The sequence below is a fragment of the Balaenoptera borealis genome (genome assembly GCF_965194805.1).
Source record: "Balaenoptera borealis genome assembly, chromosome: 7".
Lineage (NCBI taxonomy): Eukaryota > Metazoa > Chordata > Mammalia > Artiodactyla > Balaenopteridae > Balaenoptera > Balaenoptera borealis.
Genome location: NC_138864.1, coordinates 78,178,460 through 78,196,506, shown reverse-complemented (window position 1 = coordinate 78,196,506; position 18,047 = coordinate 78,178,460). Strand labels below are relative to the sequence as shown.

At 40.2% G+C, this 18,047-nt stretch overlaps 1 protein-coding gene across 1 annotated transcript in view; it reads right to left on the bottom strand.

The window, feature by feature from the left end:
• Window positions 1–1,097: 1,097 nt before the first annotated feature.
• The window catches only part of NPY (neuropeptide Y), a 28,782-nt gene continuing 11,832 nt past the window's right edge, over window positions 1,098–18,047 (bottom strand). Inside the window, exon 4 of the mRNA XM_082398700.1 lies at window positions 1,098–17,689. Coding sequence (XP_082254826.1) covers window positions 17,632–17,689 — 58 coding nt within the window. The 3' untranslated portion in view covers window positions 1,098–17,631. The remainder of the gene's footprint in view (window positions 17,690–18,047) is intronic.

The window sequence follows — 18,047 nt, the reverse complement described above, 5'->3', positions numbered from 1 at the left end:
AATAGAAATAAAAGCAAAAATAAACAAATGGGACCTAATCAAACTTATAAGCTTTTGCACAGCAAAGGAAGCCATAAACAAAATGAAAAGACAACTTACAGACTGGGAGAAAATATCTGCAAACGATGCAACCGACAAGGGCTTAATTTCCAAACTATACAAACAGCTCATCCAAATCAGTAACAACAACAACAACAACAACAAAAAACCAAACAAACAACCCAATCAAAAAATGGGCAGAAGACCTAAATAGACATTTCTCCAAAGAAGACATACAGATGGCCAACGGGCACATGAAAAGCTGCTCAGCATCGCTGATTATTAGAGAAATGCAAATCAAAACTACAATGAAGTATCATCTCACACTGGTCAGAATGGCCATCAACAAAAAGCCTACAAATAATAAATGCTGGAGAGGGTATGGAGAAAAGGGAACCTTCCTACCTTGTTGGTGGGAATGTAAATTGGTGCAGCCACTATGGAAAACAGCATGGAGTTTCCTTAAAAAACTAAAAATAGAGTTTCCATATGATCCAGCAATCCTAATTCTGGGCATATATCCAGAGAAAACTATAATTTGAAAAGATACATGTACCCCAGTGTTCATAGCAGCACTATTTACAACAGCTAAGACATTGAAGCAACCTAAGTGTTCATTGACAGATGAATGGATAAAGAAGATGTGGTATATATATACAGTGGAATACTACTCAACCATAAAAAAGAATGAAATAATGTCATTTGCAGCAACATGAATGAATCTAGAGATTATCATACTAAGTGAAGTAAGTCAGAAAGACAAAGATAAATACCATATGATATCACTAATATGTGGAATCTAAAATATGATACAAATGAACTTATTTTCAAAATACAAACAGACTCACAGACATAGAAAACAAACTTATGGTTACCAAAGGGGAAAGGGGAGGATAAATTAGGAGTTTGGGATTAGCAGATACAAACTACTATATATAAAATAGATAAACATCAAGGTCCTACTGTTTGGCACAGGGAACTATATTCAATGTCCTGTAATAAACCATAATGGAAAATAATACGAAAAAGAATATATATATATATATATATATATATATATATATATTCACTGAATCACTTTGCTGTACACCAGAAACAAGCACAACATTGTAAATCAACTATACTTCAATTGAAAAAAAGAAGGATCTATAAAGATTGCCTGAGTTACTCAAGCTAGGCACCTCTGTCTTTGAGCATCCAAAAAGCACCTATCAACCATCTTTTGCGTGCCAGGCATTGCGTTGTTTGCTGGGGATACATCAGTGGACAAGACAGACATGATCTTGATCCTCATAGAACTCACTCACTAGTGGGGGGACATAGAGGCACAAAAGACAGTTATAATGCAGTGAGATAAGTGTCAACAGAGGTACCAGTTTCCTGGAAGAGATGCCAGGTAAGCTGTGACCTATTGATTGAACAGGAGTTAGTTGGATGAAGGAGGGGTAATGTTCAAAATAGAGCGACCAGCATGGTGAGTTTGGAGGACTTTGGAGGAGAGGAGGGAGAAAGCTAAAGCTCCAAGCAGAATCCTACTCATGAAGCCACTTGAAAGTTTCAACACTTTTCTGAAAAAAACAAGGAGCCCTTTTTAGTATAATAGAAGGGTACCTGCCCCTTCTAATATACAAGCACCTCTCGTTAGAAACTGGAACTGCATCAGATAGACAAGAGAGGCAGGAAAGAGACTTGGACACTAAGTTGAATGTTATGCCAGTTGTGAATACACAAAATAAGGAACATTCAATAAACCCAGCATAGAGCACTCTAATCAAGGCAGTGAGTTTAGTCTATACTCTGGGTGAAATCTGTGCTGATATACCTGTTAATTCGCTCTCACTGAAAATCCAAAATCTATAATGTGGGAAAAGTACTTCCAATCAACACTTGATGAATACCTACTGGGTGTTAGATTCCAGTGGTAAAATGAGGTGCAGATTTTTATTCACCAGATTCCGTGGGGATATGATTCTCCTAAGAAGGACAGATTCCAAGTCCTATGGACCTGTGCCATGTGTAAGCTGAAGTGTTTAGGGAAGAGTGAAGAAAATGCGAGGCCCACATGTCTGTGAGGGTACTCCGTGAACGAGACAGAGGAAACAAGATTTCAGCAGCTGCCATGAATGAGGGAAGAAGGTAAGGTGGGTTTCCACTCAGTCTTCTGCAAAACCCTTATGCCATCACTTTATGGACAACCACAGTAAAAGGTCTCTTGTATTTCTCAAGACTTTTTAATTGGGCCATTGTTAATTTGCATGAGAAACTGCACTGAGCATGGGCCATGAAGGCGACAGTCATATTTAGGTTACATGTCCATTATCTTCTTTAACTCCAGCCAGGAATCTTTTCAGCGGCCTTAGGCTAAGTGCTCTGTCCCAGGGCAGAAAGCCACACAGTGAGGAGAACTACTTATGGACCAAGGCGTGCTCTGCCCATTTCATCCTTACTGTCTCCCATCCATGGGACAGCATCCCCAGGTGGGTGTCTGCCCCTACCCCACAGAGGCCTATGACATGGCCTTAAGCACAGCACACAGTGTGCCTGTTTCCAAGACCCACAGAACAGTTACACACCCTCCCTCCTCTCATCTCTATCCCCAGAAGAGTGACCACAGAGTTCCCTAATTCCATGCTGCCCTTCTCAGCGCTCCTAGCACAGCCTGTCAGAAGATCTTTCTTTCTTAGATTTAGCTAATGTGTGCTCACTAAAGCATTCAAACAATATAGAAGGGTGTAAATACACTGTGTGAAGACACTCACTCCACACCTACCCTGCTCTCAGAGGTAAACAACTTGATGTCCATCTTTCTAGAATTATGTATGTATACATATATACATACATATATATGTACGTATACGTATACAAACACAATACACATTACTTACTACAAAAGTAAGATGTTACTACAGATCTTTCTTGACTTATGATGGGGTTACATCCTGATAAACCCATCCTAAGTTGAAAATATTAAGTCAAAATGCATTTAATACACATAACCTACCTTAAACATGCTCAGAACACTTACATTAGCCTATAGTTGGGCAAAATCATCTAACACAAAGCCGGTTTTATAATGAAGTGTTTACTATCTCATGTAATTTACTGCATAGTGTACTGAACATGAAAAACAGAATGGTTGTGTGGGTAAAGAATGGAGGTGAGTGTATGGGTTGTTTAACCCCATGATCATGTGGCCGACTGGGAGATGCGGTTCGCTGCCCCGCTCAGCATCATGAGAGGATGGTACCACATATGCTAGCTCGGGAAAAATCATAACTCAAAATTCGAAGTATGTTTTCTACTGAATGCTTTCATACTATCGTAAAGTCAAAAAATTGTAAGTCAGGGACTGTCTGTATACACTCCAGAAGGTAATTGCTTTTTTTAAACTTAATGTATCAAGTTTACCTTTCCATGTCAGTACTACACATAGAACAACCTTATTCTTTTTATGCTATGCCATGCTATGCTAGATACTGTATAGATGTACCGGAATTTAATTAAACCTCTGTTAATAAACATGTAGCTTAATTTTTAACTTTTTCTATACACAGGTCTATGGAGATGTAAATTTATCATTGTGTATGGATGCAACCTTTGCTATAAGATAGATTCCTTGTAATGGAATTAATGGCCCAAAAGGAATGCATTTAAAAACCTTTCCCCACATTCTTGCCCAAACTGGGTATTTCCAATTAATCCTTTTAATTTGTGTATTGCTTAGAGGAAGGCCTTTCTCACACCAGTGTTATAACAAATTTCCCTATATTTTCTGTTATAGTATACATATATATTTTTTAATGCTGTGGTCTTTTAATTTACTGCCAAATCCAGCCTGCTGCCTGTTTTTGTGAATAAAGTCTTATTGGAACACAGCGACACTGAATGTTTATATATAGCTGACTACTGCTTTTACACCACAGGGGCAAAGCTGATATTTGTGACAGAAATTGTACGGCCCATGAAGTTGAAAATATTTACCATCTTGCCCTTTCTAGACTGTTATCCAACTAATGCCTAGAATTTATTTTATTGTTTGTTTTTGTGAGGAAAGAACTAACTTTATTTTATCAATTGACATAAAATTAGCCAATGAATGGCTCATCTTTTCCCTACTGACATGAAATGCTATCTGTGTCATATAACAAACTCCCATCCATCCATGGGTGGGGTTCCTTCACACTCTATTCTGTATCATTGATCAGTTGGTCTTTTCCTGCACAAATACTACACTCTTCACTTCTTTAGTTTTATGTTTTTCCCATAGTTTTATAGTTTAAATTTTTACGTTTGGTAGGGTAAGTCCTTACTTGACCTTTTTCAAAAGGAGTTTTTATATTCTTTTTGTTTTTTCTTTCATATGAATTTTAGAATCTGCTTATAAAGATCCCAGTGGGGTTTGTAACCAGTATTTCATTGACTTTAATTTGGGAGAAAATTGAAATCTTTACAATATTCTATAACAGTGACCATTTCCTCATAGTTTCATCTATATTAAATATTATCATTTTTCATCTTTGCCAATTGATAGTTGAATTGAGGTTTTATTCTAATAAATTAATAATACATAAAAATTGGTATTTTTACCTTATTGTGAATCTTCCTCAGCTTTTTCTTACAGTATGTTAAGATGGGGCATTGCTCTGTAATCGATACAGGTGAAAGACAGGAATTTTACTACATCGCTGGTAGTGCTGATTCCTATGCCCTAGAAAACAGTTTAAGCTATTGGTCAGTTGAAAGACATTGATCCCTAAACATAAGCTCTTTAGCAAACATCCTCCCTATTGACTCAACATTGCTGCTCCAAAAGCCTCCATCATTTCCAGCTGCCTAAATGAATTTTTAATCAGCTCCATGCAGAGTGAACAAGCACAAACAACCTCCCTCCTTCTGTAGGCCAGGCCCTCCAAGCGCGGCAGAGAGCGGCCGCATTCACGCCAAATAACAGCCCTGCTTCCCGTTCTCTCACCTGGGTTCACCATCAGCCTCAGCAGGGCCGGAGTGCCTCAGGTTGGTCGCTGGTAAAGGTCTCTGGGATGGAGATTTGCAGGCAGGACGTTCCTTGGGGAGTGCGCTTGTGGTTGGACAGAGGGAAGCACCATACAGTCACCTCAAAGGCTTCCACCTGGAGTTCTGGAGCTGGAATGGCTCTTTAGAATGATCCCAAGTTAGGGCGAGGGGGCTGGGCTTTATATCTAGCTGCTGAGAGGTCGTGGGCGGGGCGGGGAGGTAGGACCTTGGGCTAAGCAGCTCTCCCCAGCTGAAGATAATTCTCATTGAGCAACTCAGCTGAGCGCCAGTATTTGCCAAATCTCCTAGGAAATTGAGTGCCTCGGTCCTGAAGGGGGGATGTGGGCGCACGGCACAGCATCCACTACAGGGCCTTCTTGACCTTTCCCTGTACCTCTCAGCTTTTTTTCCGAGCTGAGAACTCAAACACCTTCAAGTACACTGCTCAGCTTTGGTATTTAACCTTTCACGCAAAACTCTCATGTCACACGTAGGTAACATTTCCTTTCTTCCAAGCACATCACCTGAATTCACAAGCCAAATATCAGGGAACATGGCTGCAAAATTATGTTTTTACCAAGACCCTCAAATGTATTATTCAAATAAATTAGAAAAAAAATTTCACATTTTTTTAAGAAAAGAAAACCTTATATAGTCCATGAACTAACATTACATCATGTTCCCCTGGCACTTTTTACCTATAGTATATGAAAAACTTACAGATTACAAGGGCATTTTGCAATGAGTCAAAAAATGGATTGTAAAATTACTCATGTGTTCTTCAGTAAAAACTACCTCCATAAAAATTGTGACTATCATTTGTATAGTGCTTTAGTGTTTACAAAGTACTTTTGTATCAACAACTTGCTGAGTCTTATCAGAGGCAGGAATTATTATGAAGACTCTGAGGCTTGGAGAGGTGAGGTAAGCCATGCCTCTGTCCAGAGCTGGAGGGTGCTGGGAGTCTGGTGTGTCTCCAGAGCCCTCCTCCCTCCCCTTCCTGAACCCTCGTCTCCCCAGCTCCACCACACCCTCCCCTGGTCCAGGCTCCACGCTCATTCTCTGTTGATATGTTGTAAACACCCACACTCCCCAAGCAAGGTCTTCTCTCCCTGGAAAGGACCTGTGTCCTCCTTCATCTTTCTCTACTTATCTTTATTGAAACCTGCTCTCAGCTGGCTGGCCCTGGGAAAGGGACTCATAGTCTATTTCATACCAAGCTACTAATGCCCAGCAATGGTGAGTAAACTGCCTTCTCCACCCATCCCCAGTTATATATTATCCCCAGGTATCTGTATGTATGCTATATATATCATTATATTATTTCATCATTATATATGATATAATATATATATATATATACCCTCAGGTGTATCTGCATTTTAACAAGATCATATTGTAGTGGAATGTGGAACAAGTTAATGAGGAGGATATTTTGGAGACAGAGGATCTCTCCAGCTGCCTGCCCCCACCCCATTCATGTTATTTTACTGCTCTGTTGATGAGCATCACTCATGTAGAGCACTGGACTTGGTGTCAAAATAATTGAATTTGAGTCCCTGCTCTTGGGTAGGTACTTAACTTTGCCCACCTTGACCTCCTCGCCGTCTAAGTGAGAATATGAATTGATGTTTCACTTTTCAGGGTGACTGGAGGGACCAACAAATATCTCAGAATTATAGCAGTTTTGTTAAACTCTGTGGCTAGAGGAACTTGTAGTTGGAGATGGTCCAAGGGTGATGCCAAGAATTCACTGCCCCACGGACCTCACACCACTGCCCACCCAGGAGGTTCCCCTGGTGCACACGAGCTACACAGCAGAACTAATATCAGCTGATCCTGGTGACCAACTCTTCCCTATATGTAGAGTGGTCATTACGTGTTTTACTTTGACTTGTCCTTGAATGTGTGACAAAGCTAGTATCATTGAAATACCTCCTGAGGCATTTCTCCCCACAGCAATCCATTTTTTAAATGCAGTCCCTGCCATGAATGGTGTTTTATGACACTAGGGAAGGGGAAGGTGAGTACTTTCCAGAACAAAGAAGGTAGGAAAAAAAGGTGTGGGGGGATAGGACATAGGGACCCTTTTGCCAGGGAGAGAGCAAAATATAGATGAGGTGACACTAGGGTTCAGATGCTGCTGCTTTTTGCGGTTAACAGTGTGTATGGCGATGGGGATTGGGGGTGGGGTGAGATTACAGAAAGTCCAGAGAAAGTGAAGAGGTTAATCGGCTGTCCTTCTCAAACACAGATGTCCAGAGTAGGAGAGAAGAGGTAATCTGGAATATTTAGGGGACAGGGGGATAGGACAGTCCCCCCCCTCCCCGCTTCCCTGTGTTGAGTGCAACACGGAAGGGATCTTGAAGTTCTCAGGCCACAGGGAAGGCAGCTGAGCATGCTGGCTGGGACTCAAGGGCTAAGGTGGAGGCAAAGCAACCTCTAGCAGAAGGCTGAGAACGGGCTGTTTGAGCTGCCTGCTGGGATTCACAGCCAGGCCTCAGTGGAGAGGCACACGGTGAGAGGCAAGTGAAGGTTCAGTCAGACAGGACTCACTGTGCTTGGGCCACCCTGAGAGAGGAGATCACAGGTTATTCCAGCCTAGAACACTTCAAGAGAGGACTCAGTGAGGGCAGAGGCCACCGTGGCCCACACATCAGTGGAAATAAATTACAGCTGCTTTAGGGGCAAGGAAAAGTCCCCGGAGATGGGTGGCACTTGGGCCAAGAGTCCTTACTCCAATGCCAAGCTTCTCCTTGCACTTAGATTGTATCTCAGAGGGAAAAAGGGGAACCTTTGAAGGCGGGAAACAGTCCAGATGGGGAGTTCAAAATTTAAATTGATTATCTATCTAAAACGAGGCAGAGGAGATTCAACTACGTTCAGTTGGCAAGTTTAACTCTCCTCACCATCAATGGGAAAGATGCATTGCAAGGAAATTTAGTTCCTTGGAATACAGAATTTCCCACTTTTGCTTTTTTTTTACATCTGAGACACAGTACATGCCTCAAATGGATTTCTTTACTATAGATGAGAAAAGCAGCCTACCTTTAACATTCTGGCAAATCCCAACCTTAGAAAATACATTAATAATGCAGAAGATCATTTTTAGCTCTCTAGTATAAGCAGTTTCTCTACAGTAACTTCACTGTATTCCTTGAGGCTGTAATTATTATCCATCATCTTGTTATGAATAACCAACAACCAAGTCTGCAAGGGACTGATGCCAGGAACAAGATTTGACAACTCCCAACAAGCTAATGATTTCTAAGTCCTTCCATCCCTTGACCATCGTGGAATCTGACAGAGATGTTGTCAGTGTGACGGAGAGGCTAGGGAAGTGGCTGTCTTCCCAGTTACTGCCTCCCTTCACTCCTTAACAGCTGAGATGCGGGGAAGTAAAGGCTACACAAGGGGAAGTGTCCTACATATACATAGGCTTCTACACGGAAGTCATTATTCTTTGATAAGGTCACATTCAACCGGAGTTTAAAGCAATGACCCCACTCAGATCTTCTAAATAGAGTGACAGCTGTCTTAGATTCCATAATCTGAGACTCAGAGGCTGTGAATCTTTAATGCACTGGGTGCTGGGAGTGATGGACAAGTCAGGATTTGCATCTTTATTGACCTTTTCCCCCCAATTGGATCCTTAAAAACCAGATTGACTCTACATCTAAATTAGCTGCTGAAATCCCTTTTTGTCAAATCATCTCTAATTAATGATATGGCAATATACACACCTATTCTTTCTGTCTGGGTGGGGGGCAGGGAACTACAATTTATTGAGTACTCACTATGTGCCAGGTATTTTGCCAAGTATTTTATGCATTCCTTCATTTAATTCTAAAGATTAGGCACTGTTGGTATTAATTATTTTTTCAGAGGCTGAAACTGAGAGATTGTGACTTGCTCAAGGTCATTCAGATAGTAAAGGATGGAGCAGGAATATAACTGCCTGTTCTGTCCTCTACTTCTTCTTTAGTAGAAGCTCATTTTCTCACTACTCTGTAGTTTCCTTAACTATTTGTGGTATAAATTTAAGTGCATCTTTCTTTCTCTTTGATGACAGCCTTCCTGATACACTAGTCTAAATAATATTTGTATAACCTCTTTCTCACATGTGTTCCAAGGAATGGCTGCCCTTTTGTGCACACGTAAAACATAGCAGTGAGTAGACAATTAGCAAGTGTGAGCCTTAGTTCAGTAAAAATCAAGTACTAAGATGATACAAACAAACTAGGAATGCTGAACAAAACACATAATTTAAAAAATGCAAAACAATGCTCACAAAAAAGGGAGAAGAACTATCCAGGTACCAGAAATAAAAAGGAAGCTAAAAAGCAAAGATCTAAGCAACCATGCTTATGCCTCATCCTCTTTAAGATTGCATTGGGAGTAAGTTCAAGGAATGCAGAAGCTTTGGTTTCAGTAGACGAGGCCCTCGGCCCAAGACTTCACTTGGGTGGAACTGAGATTTCAGCATAAATGCAGGATCCTCAAATAGCTGTTTATTGCAGATATAACAGAGAATGAAAGGATGAAATAGGAAAAAACGATGCCCACTGGCTTAGCTTGCCTGCCAATGCCTAGGCTCTGGATGGGAAAAAAGTCTCTGCAGGAAACTAAAACCCTAAATTGAACATCTTGTGGGTTGAAGAGTTAAATTTATACTAATCCCGTAATCCAGGATCCACTAAGCTAAGAAATTAACATAAAATGATCGGTGATTCACCTGGTAGGTGCAAACACAAAACCATCCTGAAGGAACATTCCCCCAATCCAAGTTGTATGGAGTTTCTGCAGGGAATGGGGAATAAAAAAGAGGAGTAGGGGTAAGAAAATCCAACACACTGGGGCAGTAGGGCCTCTAGGACTTGAAATACATACCAGCCATTTGACAGGGTACATAACACAGATATATTTAAAATAATTTAAATAATTAGGAACATAAAAGTGAATCAAGGTCTTAAGAGAAGAATAAGTGGCTATGAAAAAATAGAAAAAAATCAAAATAACAAAATAGAAATTCTAAAAAAAATAATTTAAAACTACAGTCATTAAAATGAAAACTCAGTGGATGGTTAGGCAGATTAGACTCGCTGAAGGGAAAGTTAGAAGCAAGAAAACAGATTTGAAGAAATTATCCAGAATATACGGCATAGATAAATAACTAGAGGGGAACTAGTAAAGAGATTTAAAATCTTGGAACACAGAATAAAAGGTTTATTCAATAGAATTTCAAGAACAAAAGAATAGAGAAAATAAAAGAGAAAGGCAATATTTAAAGAGATAGTGTCTGTGAGTTGATAAAAGACCTAAATCCTTAGATTTAAAAGCACAACAAATTCCTGAAAGGATAAACAAAATCTTACATCTTAACACATCAGTGTGAAATTTCAGACCACCATGACAAAGACAAATTCTTAAAAGCAACCATAGAGAAAAAGATAGATTATCTACAGAAGAAAACCAATTTGAAATACTACAGATTTCTGAACATCAACAGGGAGGCTAAGATCAGTGGAATGCTAGCTTTAGAGTATTGAGAAAAAATAACTGGAGATGTAGAATACTATATCCAGCTAAAGTAAAATAAAGATATTTTCAGAAAAAGACTGAAAGAATTTATCATTTCAAGACCCTATAGAAAGACCCTATAGATAGATAAACAAACTACTGAAGGATATACTTTAGGAAGAAGGAAATTGAACACAGAAAGAAGAAATACATTGAAAGTAGCAAGAGTAAACAAAAAAAATAAACATGGATAAATATAAATAACCATTGACGACATCAAATAACAGAAATAATAATGGTTAGTTTGGGAGGACAAACAAGCAAAATGGCCAGAGAAGGTTATTGGAGTTGAGCTCATTCTAATGTCCTTATTTTGTTCAGAAGAAGGATAGAAAATATAATAGGCAAACTGGTAGAGGAAAAAAAGAAGAAAGAAATGACTTATTCCATAGAAGGCAAGAAACAGAAAAAAAAGAAGTAAAGAAAAAGCATGGTAAACAGAACAAAATAAGATGGTAGAAATAAATCTAAATCAACAATCATAGTAAATGTAAATAGTCTAAACTTGCTAGTTAAAAGAGCTTACTATTTACTTTTTTTGAATACTATATTATGAATACTATATTTTGTTATAAGAGCTACAATAAGAACTTGAAGGCTCAGAAAGGTTGAAGGTAAATGGATGAAAGAAGATAAGTAAATACCAATGTTTGGAAAGCTAGTGTAGCTGTATTAGTACTAGACACGCTAGACTTTTAGACAAAATGCATTTAGGGAATAGAGGGGGCTCACTGCATAATGGTGAAAGAATCCAGTCTTTCCTGACTCCATGGTCCAGCTCAGCAGTTCTCCATGCTGCCTGACCCTTATGACTGTAGTGATTATATAAAATTAAAGAGCAGAGTAGAATTTTACTAAGAGAATAATAATATAATGATTTAAAATCCCCAGAGGTAGTCAAACTGGCCTGGGTTGGAGTTCTAGCTCCACCACTTACCAGCTTTGTTGCCTTGTCTCATTTCACCTCTCTGCACCTCAGTTTCCTCATCTGTGAGATGTAGCCAAGCCATACTTGCGTCTCATGTCTTGTATGAGGATTAAAAGAATTACAGTAAGTAAAGGGCTAGTTTATACCAGCTTCTCAACAAATGTTAGCTCTCTCATATCCTATTTCTTATCACAAAAAACAAAACCTGCAAAACTTATAACTTCAGAAGGCAAATAGCTATTTAAGATTTCAAGTTGAAATCATTTTTCTTATAAAGAGTTAACTACCCGTGAAATTAAATATTTAGGCATTCACGGAACCAATGTGCTCATAACGTTAGAATAAGAAAGTGGCTGGTCTAGAAATTACAAGACATTCTTAATGTCTTCACAGCTGATGTTTTTTCTATCATGGGAATATTCTGAAATCACCTTTTACAGTTATCTAGAGAGAATGGTGTACTGTGAGGTCAATTAGGAAAAGAGCATGAAGTTGAGTGTTTGTATTCAGGTGTGTGAACGCTGGTGGCTGGTTGAGATGCTCACTTGTAAAGTAGTTTGGCACTCAGAGCATATTTTCCCTTAAAACAAGATCACAAGTAGTGATTTCTTTCCCAAGTGGGGTGACCAATCGCCCCGCTTTGCCTGAAACTGAAGGGTTTTCCAGAATGAAGGACTTTCAGTGTTAAACCTGGGAAAGTCCTGGGAAAACCAGAATCATCAGGTACCCCACAAGTCCAACACCCCAAAACTGATCTGCCTGTGTCAGTCACAACTTTGGGAGCCCTTCGTGAGAAGCCAGCTCTGCTGAGTGCCAGAGTTTCCCCTGTTGCACTGCTGGGCTCAGCACTTGATCTCTGACAGTTGCCTGAGCCCCTGGGTACTGAGGTTACTCCGGGGTCTGAGTGTGAGAGAAAAGAGAAATATCTCCTCGCTGTTACACTCTGTCACTTAGACCCCAATGCAGCCTGTCCTCTGCCTAGAATATCACTTCTTCCAAAAACATGGTACTTTTAGGTTTGTGTACTTACTCTTCTCCCGTTGTTGCCCAAATGAGTCCCTCATTTTCAGGGCGAAGGATGAGCATTAACAGAACATCAGAAGCCGTCCTATCCTCTCCACGGTCTTGAACCTCTCGTCCCACCTCTCATTCATATCAGCTCAGATAATCAATGCTGACTCCGAGATGGATGGCCAATCACCACTTCCCCAGAGAGCTATCTCGGAATCCCACCGGGAGCTTGCTTGGGGACCTGCACAGCCTCTTTTCTAGGAATATAACATAGTTAATAATGACCTTGAGATCCGCATTAGTAAAGAGCAACCTATTGAACTGCCATTCACCAAGGTCCACTCTAAATAACACCCCCCTCTCCCTACACACCCTAGTGGAAATGTTTTCAGCATTCCCTGTTCTATCATAGCACTTGCTTTATGCTTCTGTTTAAACCTCAATCATGATCTGCCTTGTAGTTCAGTTGCTTAAGCATATGTCTATCTCCTTCATAAATTGCAGGTCTTTAAGAGCAGAGAAACTGTCTCACTCATCTTTATACAACTTTTAGAACCTTGCAGAGTGCCTGTTGCAGAGAGACTATTCAATAAATGTCTCAGGAATTGATAAGATCCTGTGGACTTTAGAAGCTCATCAGAGATCAGCTGGCTCCATTATAACTTGGTCAATAATTCAGTCTATTAGGAGGAATGACTATATTAAATTTGTTCTGCCAACATTGCTTATTCTTGCATTGAAATTCACAGACCGGTTAATTTAGCAGGTCACTGTGGTTTGAAAAGACTTGTCAGTAATAGAAAAGATGAAGAAATCACAATAAATAAAATTCAAATTATTCTAGGTAAACTTTAATTGAAAAATCATTTGAACGATGCTGTTCTCTCTAGTAGATAATACTCAAATAGTAAGGTGTTACTGACTGAGCTGAAAGGGTAGAATATACTTTTATATTCTATTCAAAGGTTCTCATTTCAACTTTAAATTGCCTCATAATATCATAGTATAGCAGCCAAATTAATGAGTCAAGTCAGACTTCAAATAAATACACTGAACAAATCAAGTTGCAAACTCAATTAACTTCTAGGAAAAAGAAGAATTCTGAAATTAGGACTAGATTGGAGGAATCTGTCTTGTAGATAAAACATTTTTTTAAAGGCTCAAATCCTTTACAAGTTTAAATATCAAAATAATCTGCCTAAGGACAAATTAGAGTCACCCCAAAGTAGAGTCAATACATTAGTTAAGATGTGTTATATGCCAATATGACATACTTGTAATATGTCAACACATTAGCAATGTAAGTGTTAACAATTTGTGAGAACTCCAAAATTCTCATTAAACTCAAAGCCAGGGAAAAATTTTTGGTGACGTAGAGGTATTTCAGAGAATTTGGGGACCACAATATTCAAGGTTGAAATAAAAGTTATTTTTGAAGTTGATACTAAAGGTAATTTAAGATGACTCAAACTTCTAAGATGATTAGAAATTAGTCTATTAACCAACAACTCTGAGAACATCAGGAAGATGTGGTTAAATAAACTCCTGTACTTTTGTCAAGGCCCTGCATAAATGGTACCTACACCTCCTGAAAGGATGACAGAGAATCCTTTGAGGTTGTTCACCAAACATCGCATTGGTGCTGGCTCCTCTGGGATCACTCCCAATCATCACAATCAACTGCAGGCTGCACTGTCCCTCACTGCACACCTACTATGTGTCAGGCAACAAGGCAGGTACTATCCGCACCATCACCCTGTTCCCGTGATTGCAAAGCGTTTCAATCCTGCAGCATTAGAACAAGTTTAAATTGATAACTCTTACTTAGCACATTAAAAAATGAGCCTGGATGACATACGATTAATTATATGTTATTCCACTCCGATTTTAAAAAGAGAAAAAGATTCTGTGTGATTACACTCTGTGCTAATTTTTCTAATAGGCAGAAGAAAAGGCAATAATTTAGTTGTGGCACTATCATAATCCTCCTACCCATGAAACACAATAAAAGAATATTCCACTGAAACATCTCACTCGAAAGGCTGTTTTCTTTTATGATGATGGAAAATGTATTTGTTGAATTCTGATGACATCGTAACTGATTCCAATGTTCTGCATAGAGGAGAAAAAAACATTTTCTGTTGTATACACAGTAATAAGTAACCATCTAAGCATAATGCATGTGTATTACAAAGAAAGAGGGGAACAATTATCTACCCTTATATTTGCTTTCCTGCCATCAGGGCACAAGGAGGCTGTGTGTGGGCCTACCTTCGGACAGCCATCTTTGCTTAGTGGGAAGAAGATTCATACCATGGTGTGGAAGTCCCAAACAAGTGCTGACCTTTCCTTCTCTTTATATCTGCTCCTCTGTCCAGACCCTTATCTGGCAGGGGAAAGAGGCTGGAAGGTGTTCAGGCAGCTAAAATATTGCAAAAGAGATAGCACGGTGCCTCCTTCCTGAATTAGGGAGTGGAACCAACCCTAAAACATTTATTCTCTGAACTTGTAAGTTTGTCCATAAGATCATGACTAAGAACTCTCAGGCTGAGAAGCTGAGTCCTGATTTGGCCAAATGGATAATATTGTTAGAGGGGCTGGTTTTCCCCCAGAGCCAAGTCTATAGGAAGAACAGGTGGGACTTGAGGGGAGGGAATGCCTGGGAAAAAAGGGTTGGGGGTGGCCATGGGACTTGACTTCATCCCACATTGGATTCTCCCTTTAGAATAGTAACCCAGTGGTCCAAGCCTAGCACACAGTCAATTTCAAAGACTAGGAATCAAGAATAATTAAAAACTACTCAAAATATGTCTTGCTCTCTCGTACCTGCAGATCCTCTACCTTATACTCTTCATCTGGCCTTCAAATCTCCGCTCAAGCACCAGTAGCTCCAGGAAGTTTGGCCTGCCTCCTCCAGTCTCACCAGCCTGGGGTGGGTGCCCCTTCACGGCTCCTGTAACACCTCCTGCCCACCTCCAGTTAGAGAGGGAGGAGGTATCTCTTCCCCTGAAACAGTGGATCACAGCTTTGAGCGTATTGAATTCAAAGGACTTAAGTTTTAGTCTTGGCCAGTAGAGGCTTCTGGCTGTTCCTCCTCTGTTCTCTTTTACTACTTCCCCCTGCATGGAATGAAGCTGCTATTCTGATTGATTCTTGAGACCACATTGCACTGTGGGCAGGGATATTGTACCAGAAGGTAACACGCATTCACGAGTGTCCCTTCTCTTCCTCCCTCTGCTGCTGGACATGGCAGGCTGGCTCTTCCTGTCTGTGTGCTGTTTGGGTACGTGGATTTGTGAGACTGGCACAGACCTCACTATTCCTGCCACTCCCCACCAGGGTGCTGAGGTTTGGTATGGGGGCTGGGCTACCCTAGAGGTTCAGGCCTCAGCCAGGTGCCCTGATTCCGCTTAGGGCAGCCCTGCCTTTGGCTTCATTGGATACTTGCCTATCTGGTACTTTGTTCTCCATTTGCCAATTGATTGTTAAATCTATAGCTCCTTTGTCAGGAAACTGCAAAGGGAGGCATGATGAGTGGAAAGGAGGCCGCTAACATCCCCAAACTCTAACACTCCCATCTCTGTACTTCCAACAATGCACTAATTATCTGTCTCCCTCATTGGATGGCAAATTCCCCGAGAAACTATTACTGATCTTTGTATGCCCAATGCTTAGTGCAATGTCCAATAGGTATTAGGTGCTCAAAAAATGCTAAGTGTGTGAATGAATGAATGGATGAGTGAGTTTGGCCATTCTTGGACCTGCTTCACTGATCCAACCCTGGCCACTCTGCAAGCTGATCCACCTCTGTGTTGAGCTCAGCTGGTCACCTCACCCAGAATGTCCTCAATCCCAGCTCAACATTCATGTTCTCTTTGAAGACTTTTCTAGCTAATTCTACCCACACTCATTTCCGTTTCTAAATGCCTTTTGTACAGTTTAGTACTCTGTTATTCTCTAATTTGTTTTAAGTGTGCCACGATTATGTTGTTAACTAGATTATATATGACCTGGTCTTGACTTACTTCTTCCACGAGACATCATCGGGCAGGGTAAACTTTGAAATTAGAGCAGCTGCTGTCACATCCCCCTAACCCGAATGCAGTGGGGAAAGTCACTTACTTTCCCTGGGCCTCAGTTTCCTCACTTGTGAAAATGGGAGGAATAATCCTCTGCTTGAATGTGTCATGAGCACTGAAAGGATCAAAATAAAAACACAATGGCGGGCTTCCCTGGTGGCGCAGTGGTTGAGAATCTGCCTGCCAATGCAGGGGACACGGGTTCAAGCCCTGGTCTGGGAAGATCCCACATGCCGCGGAGCAACTAGGCCCGTGAGCCACAACTACTGAGCCTGCGCGTCTGGAGCCTGTGCTCCGCAACAAGAGAGGCCGCGATAGTGAGAGGCCCGCGCACCGCGATGAAGAGTGGCCCCCGCTTGCCGCAACTAGAGAAAGCCCTCACACAGAAACGAAGACCCAACACAGCCATAAATAAATCAATAAATAAAATTAAAAAAAAAAAAAACCACAATGGCACCTACAAAAACACATGCACAATTTATACCTCTTAGAATGTTGAATAAAGCTAGGATCAGAGGAGAGCTTCATAAATTCTCCTACATTGACTTGATAATGACTATGTTGCTCATAGGCATTTCATTAATGAAGGTTGAATTATTCTTACTGTAACTCTAGCAAGGATTATTATTATTATTTGCAATGATAGATGGGTGGTATGGTGCCTTTAAACTCATTCCAAGAAGTGTTATCAGGCTGAAAATGTTTCAGAAGTACTACTAGGGAATCTCTTGGAATGTAGTTGTGCAATTTTTTTTTTTTTTTTTTTTTACCATTATTGTATTTCTTAAAGTGAATTTTTGTTTCTCAGGGATGTCTTAGTCCACTCGGGCTGCTATCACAAATTACCATAGACTGAGTGGCTTAAAAACCACACAAATTTATTGCTCACAGTTCTGGAGGTTGGAAAGCCCAAGATCAAGCACCAGCAGATTTGTTGTCTGGTGAGAGCTTGCTTCCTGGTTCATAGCCAGCATCGTCCTGCTATGTCCTCATATGATGAAAGGGATGAGGGACCTCTTTGGTTCCTTTCATAAGGGCACTGGAGAAACATTAGAATGCTTTATGAACAAAGAATATTTTGTATACCATACAATTCCCTAAGTCATGGTGTGTACAGGGTTTTTGTAAGCAGTTTTAAGACATCACATAAAAATATTTGTGCATATTTTTTACGGTGTGGTTCAAAGTACAGATATAGGATGAGGCCCATTTTCTTTGATTTAGAAATTACACATAAGAATCTAATAACATTAAACTAAGCCCATGCAAATAAGTACATGGAAGGAGTACTTATTTAATAAGTGAAGGAGAGGGGGAAGTTTAATAACCTTTAGCTAAATTAATTATCATACCCCATGTTGTGTGAAAAGATAATCATCCTACTCAGTGTGTTTCTG